Source organism: Sinocyclocheilus rhinocerous, unplaced genomic scaffold (genome assembly GCF_001515625.1).
Source record: "Sinocyclocheilus rhinocerous isolate Xijiao unplaced genomic scaffold, SAMN03320098_v1.1 scaffold140, whole genome shotgun sequence".
Classification (NCBI taxonomy): Eukaryota; Metazoa; Chordata; class Actinopteri; order Cypriniformes; family Cyprinidae; genus Sinocyclocheilus; species Sinocyclocheilus rhinocerous.
Genome location: NW_015642053.1, coordinates 1,612,333 through 1,618,449, shown reverse-complemented (window position 1 = coordinate 1,618,449; position 6,117 = coordinate 1,612,333). Strand labels below are relative to the sequence as shown.

The window sequence follows — 6,117 nt, the reverse complement described above, 5'->3', positions numbered from 1 at the left end:
TGTTTTATTTATTTTTTCCTTTTTATTCGAAACATTCCCAAACGCATTAACTGAATTATCATGAAATATCTTGATTCTCACCTTTATAGATTATGTTGATCTATAGTGGGCGATGGTCAAAGTAACCTAATAATGTAATCTATTAACTATGCATAAAAACCTGTCTGTTTACTTAATTAGCAGATATGGGTGTCATGCCATAACATATTTTTAATACGTCTGAGTTTATATTGAATGTGAATTTAACATTGACACACATCCTAAGCACACGGACAGAAAGCAGCTGTCACAGCATGTGAGTACTAAACTAAGTTCTCATTCACACACAAGTTTATGTTAAAAGCACACATGAGTTACAAAAAAACAGTCGGTTATGTCTGTGAAGGTAAACGGCTGGGAAATAAATCGCATGTTTATTTTAGATCTGTGTGGCAGCAGTAATATACATTAAATAAATCAATAAATCCACTGCTCTCTCTCTCTCCTCTGAGGCTGGGACTGTAAATAGTGTTCTGTGCTGGTCTGTGCAGCCAAAGACGGAACAGTTAGCATGTTTTGCTCAAACTTTCGCCATGGCATTAGAGCTGGTACACCGTTGTCGCTTGCGAAATCAAAATGATGGCGCCTTGGGTGGAAACCTACAGATTCAGGGGCGGTAATATTATAATGAGATCCCTTTGCCACGTCACCAAGGGAGCGAAATCAGACACACTCGTTTTCTCAGAAGCTTGCAGAAAAGGCTTACCAAAACAAAGTTACTGGGTTAATCTTTTTCACGTTTCCTTGATTGGTAGATGCACCGGAGACCTGATTATAGCACTTAAAACCTGGAAAAGTCAGATTTACATGATATGTCATCTTTAATTTTAAAGATTGTATTCACCAAATTCTACAGCAAAAATGAGGCTAGTCGCTGAAGCATGTGGTCCTCCTGTAGGGGAACGTCAAAAGAAATTCAAGTAGCACCACTTACCTTGTCGGATGGAAACAAATCTGTTGTTGGCGGCCTGAAACACCACTTGCGGATGGCTTTCCTCAAGATCAAACAGCTCGTCTTTGCCGGGTTTGGAGCAGCGTCCAGAGCGCAGAGTTCCAGTGGGCCCCATGGGGGTCAAGTACTTCCCCTCACAGTCCTTGAAGGCCAACTTGCCTGATTTCAGTTCCAAAGTGTAGCCTGTCCCACGGCCATTTTCAGAGGACAGTTTCCCATCATTGCTCAGAAAGCGGCTGTCACTGGTCTTAAGACAATATTTGCCGTCCATGTACACAAGAGTTAGAAGAGCATCCACACCCCAAGGGATGTTACTGTCCACAGCAATCTCTCCCTCTGGAGATGCTAGATGGGCGTAGCGTTTGCGGGCCACGCTGAGCAGATTGGCCTGTGGGTGCAGGGCCAGGTGCATGGCCCATAGTTCTGCCTCGCCAATGGTCTGAGCAAAGCAGGACAAGTAGTCCTCTGAACCTCCGAAGAAGCGCAGATATGGCTCGGACTGCAGGGCCCAGTGCCCATCTGACTGTGCCACAATCAGAAAGCGGCAGTCATTCTCTTTGGTTTCAGTTTCACAGCTTACCTTGCCATCTTTGTCGGAAGCCAGGTAGCGCCCTAGGTGACTGCGCAGGTAAACCACCTGACCATCCTGCTCATCCTGCTCCAGAGTCCAGATCTGCTTCTTCTTTAGACTCGGAGCTGAAGCGTTCATCTTGAAGCCAAAAGCCTCCGCTGTTAGATAGCGATTCTCATAATTAATAAGCCCGAATTGTAGCTTGAGGGCTTTACTGCCATTGGAGGGCATCCTGGCTTACAACCCAGATGGAAGCCAGAGAGTATTGAAAGTCCAGAGAAGAAGCTGAAGAGCCTGCAGACTTACAATGTTAGCTCCCCTACTTGTCCTGATTAATTTGCTTTCTATTGGAGAAGAGTAAAGTGAAGTCCACTTAGTGTAGCTGACTCTTTTCAGATACAGGCCTTAACTTTCTTTAGTAGACTGCTACTAAGTTCCTCTTTTGATTTTGTTCTTGGTCCTTGGCCTCTCCGCTCGGTAAAAACGGCGCCTTGCTCCCCGGAGAGCTTGCAGAGGCTCTGGAGATTTTTTTCCCTGTGTTTCCTAATCAGATCAGATTATAATCAGGAGGACTCAACACCTCAATCCAGAGAGCCGCTGACGTCACCCTGATCCCAATGGTTCCTTTTCCTCTGTGCCTCTTTCACTCGCTTCCCCTGTCTCATTCCCTTTCCTTCTCAATTTACCTGCGTTTTTCTGTCCTCTCCAGTGGCTACCTTTGGGACTGTGGGACTGATGATCTCTTAAAGAGATGCTCAAGACCGAGTCACACTGTTTTACTTCTCGATGCTTTACTCGTCTCAATCCTTCAGGTTTACATCTCATTAGTTTGTCACCTCCTTGTCCTCCTCTAAGTCACTTTACTTGAGTCACATCCTCAGAACTTGTGCGTCCCTTATACAGACAAATCGTTCTCCTCCGAGACCTCGAGAAATAGCAGCATTTCACTGTGCAAGGTGCCCAATATTTGCCAGGTCAGCTTGTGCCATATGTCAACAAACGCCACCTGAAGTACAGTGCAGCTTTTCAGGTGTACTTCAACACCTTTTCTACCTCCCTTTCACCTGTTGTCCTATCCTCTTATCTTTCTTTTTCTACGTCCTTTCTCCTGTCTTGCTATATTGGACATATTCTTACACTAGAGACCCTTTATGGAGGCCCAGTAATCCACCCGTTCTATAGTGCTCCTGCTTTTGTCCTCCTCCCCAGTCTCTAACTCTTTGCTGATGGCGCTTTGACACAAAGCTGGGTAACCAGAGCCCTCCCCCAGCACCCGTGGTAGTGGCCTGAGAGGGGGATCGGCTTTCCAGTGTACACTCAGGATACAGTTACATGACTTCTCTGATTCCGAGCTCGGTGGGTCATCTTTATCACGGCAATGTGTGCATGGGTGTGAGAGTGAACTTGGAGGTAACAAACAGATGCTTATTCAAAGATACCTGACATGTAGCCATTGAAGACCAATTTACTGTGACTGAACACATCTCTCTAGCTCATTTCCAGTCACATAAGTTGTTTGCTTAGCATTTTACTGGCCATGTTGCCTCATGTTTGCATAATGCTACACATATTGTCGATCCATTTCAAATCCCAAGCATGTTTGTTCGAAAAACAGTCTCCTCCACAGGCCCCTAATCTGCCTTTCAATGATCCAACTCTTTTATTAGACCAATCTAATCCACAGCAGCCCCAAACCCCTCCTCCTCTCCTTGGGCGCGTCTTGGACACAGAGCCTTCCATCTGTCGGGGGCTGACCGCGTATGGGACGGGTAAGCCTGAACCACACACACACATATACACACTCTTCTAAGCACAGGAACAATAAGACATCAATTAACCGTTATTGGCTTTGGCAAATCTATCCTTTGTTTACATTTGTTCGAGATCCTCTAAGCAGAGACGTTAACCTTAGACATGCACTATGACCCTTACATTTAAATTTACACTTTTACATTGTTGTCAGATGCTTTGACATGATAAAACAAAAAGTAGAAGAAATTGCATTCATTATGTTACAGTGAGTAGCTAAGGATTTAACCGCAAAATCCAGTCAAGCAGAACACAGTACCTTGTTGCAACTGATGTGCCGTCAATGGAGTACTACAAAGACTGAGTCAAAAATAATGTCCCATTGGGTTCAGAATAAAAGCTGAATTATCACACACAAAAACAAGTGTTTCTATATTATCAAAATGCAGTAATGGTGAGAAGCATCTTTAACCTTGTCACCATAATCAAATCTCTCTTCACTTAGGCTTTCTTCAATGGGATGAGTGCTTGTCAATAGCAAGCAATCCCCTTAACAGCCTGACTGACATTTGGGAGCTTTGCACTTTCAAAGAGAAAAGCTATCATGACCTGTGAGCCAGGTTAATTCTCCTGACTGCAAATACAGTGACGCAGAAACTCCCATTACATCACTGACGATATATTTTTCCATATGTCTGAATGAATGTATGAATTATGGCTGAAGAGATAGGAGATTTCCAGATATATGAACTTTTCTTCGGTGGAAGAAAAATAAAAAATAAATGGTTGACAATATGCCTACTACAGAAAGCAGGTTCCAGAGTATCTATCCAAAATTTTCTGAATGAAAGGAAAGTACTAGAGTGTGCCACCAGAGGGAGGCAGAGTAGCAGAAATGTACCAGAGACATGACGAAAGTTTAGCATTATAAGGTTTTGTACAGTAATCTGATTTTTTTTTTTTTCCAACATGGAAATGTCTGGTTTTCTTTCCTGCAATGTCCCCGGAGTCCATTAGGAAGCTTATAATCTTGCAAGAATTAACCACAATATATTCAACAGGGACAAAAAATGCAGTCTAGTTTGCATGTTGGGCAAGTCATGCTGCAATAGAGAACCATCCAAACAATATGAACAGGAAGTAAATAACATTAGAAATAAATTATACATCACAAACTGTCTGGTTACTAACACCCTGAAGTCATTGTTTGGGCCCCTTAGTGTCATTTTTACATTTAATTACTACAAGATTTGCCTGACAGTATTATTTCAGCCCCCAGTCCCCATTCAAAACATTAACTCTAAGCACAACAACACTATTACCACCTCTTTTATTTTTGTTGGTATTCAGCTCACAAGTGTATTCCCGTGGTCCATTACCTAAGTCAGGCATGACTCTATGCAACACAGTATTGTGTGTGTCCACGCATGAGTGTGTACATGAGTGTGCTTACGTGTGTGTAGTGTGTCTGGTGCGGTGGTACCTCTTGATAGGCAAGCAGATGTTTTTGGGAGGCCAGAGCTGCCAGGTTGAGTCTGAAATGGTTCTTTAGAGACCATTACCCAGCTCCTCTGATGGCAGTCAAATAGCTATCATTACTACGCAGCCTGGGGAGGGAGCACGATTGTCAGGGAGAGAGACAGAGAAAGAGAGAGAGAAAAGAGGGGAGGGGGTGGAAGGAGAAAAAAGCTTGAGTTTAAAAATGAACATTTCAGAGTTAACAGCCCCCCAGCTTTTTCTACCCTATTAACCGCAATGCTGCTATTCCCCTGCTCTGTCGGGAGCAACCCTGCCATCCCCAATACCACCAATATACGTAACACCCTTCTTTCTTGCTCTCCTTCTTCTCTCTCACTCTACCCGGCCTCTTCATCATCCCTTTCATTTTTATTCCGTCTACCGCACTCCCCTTAACCTGTGATCTTCTCTTCCCCTTCTTCTCTCCTCCATCTCACCCTTTCCACACCCCATGCTCAATTTTTTCCCCACCCTCATCTGCTCAACTCTGAATTCTGCGTCTTTGGCTCTGTAACCTTGTTTTATCCTGTCATCAGAGCAACAATACCATGTTTCAGTTAAAATGTGTCTGAGGTAGTTTGTTCCCTTTTTTAAATCTACATTAGTACTCCAATGAACTTGAATGAGACTTGTATTTGTTTTTCCTCAATTGAATTAATTGCTTCTGCTTGTATTACTGTTGTTTTTGATTAAAAAAATCTCTGATATGAATAATTGTAAATTTCATGTAATTTTTCTTTGTTTATCTACACTAGTGTAGAGTTATTTCAATTTTTATTGTATCTACTTGCATTTGTTTTCTCTCTTGCATTAAGCTCTTCTGCTTTATTATTCTCTTTTATAATTCGCTTTGGATAAAATGTGTGCTAAATGAATAAATGTAGATGTAATGTATTCTGTTTCTTCTTTTAGCATGAGTCATCTGAACAAAGATGGAGAAATCCAGACCAGATCAGCACAGGGTTGATGGCTGAAGATGCCACCAGAGCTTTAGGGTACAGCTGCAGTAGCCATGCGTCTGTGGGTGACCTCCTTGTCCACCATGGGAGCAGCTAAATTGTATGTCTGCTGCATAATTCATAAGGGGTAAATGGGAAAGAGCACCTTTCATCAAACGCAGTCCTCGAGCTGACCTCTAGGTGTCACTATTGCTTTACACGTTGACTTGAAGGGCCCACTAGAGTCCCTTCTTAAGAAAATAAGAGATTAATGCTTGGTTTGTCAGACTTGGTGCCTCTGTGACTGTGAACATGATGAAATTAGACTCACTTGACTATTTTTAATTCCC

At 42.9% G+C, this 6,117-nt stretch overlaps 1 protein-coding gene across 1 annotated transcript in view; it reads right to left on the bottom strand.

Annotated features, from left to right (window-relative positions):
- fscn2b (fascin actin-bundling protein 2b, retinal) overlaps positions 1–2,768 on the bottom strand; it is an 11,818-nt gene extending 9,050 nt beyond the window's left edge. The window contains exon 1 of the mRNA XM_016572280.1: positions 974–2,768. Within this exon, the coding sequence (XP_016427766.1) occupies positions 974–1,793 (820 nt within the window). The 5' untranslated portion in view covers positions 1,794–2,768. The remainder of the gene's footprint in view (positions 1–973) is intronic.
- Between the last annotated feature and the right edge of the window lie 3,349 nt (positions 2,769–6,117).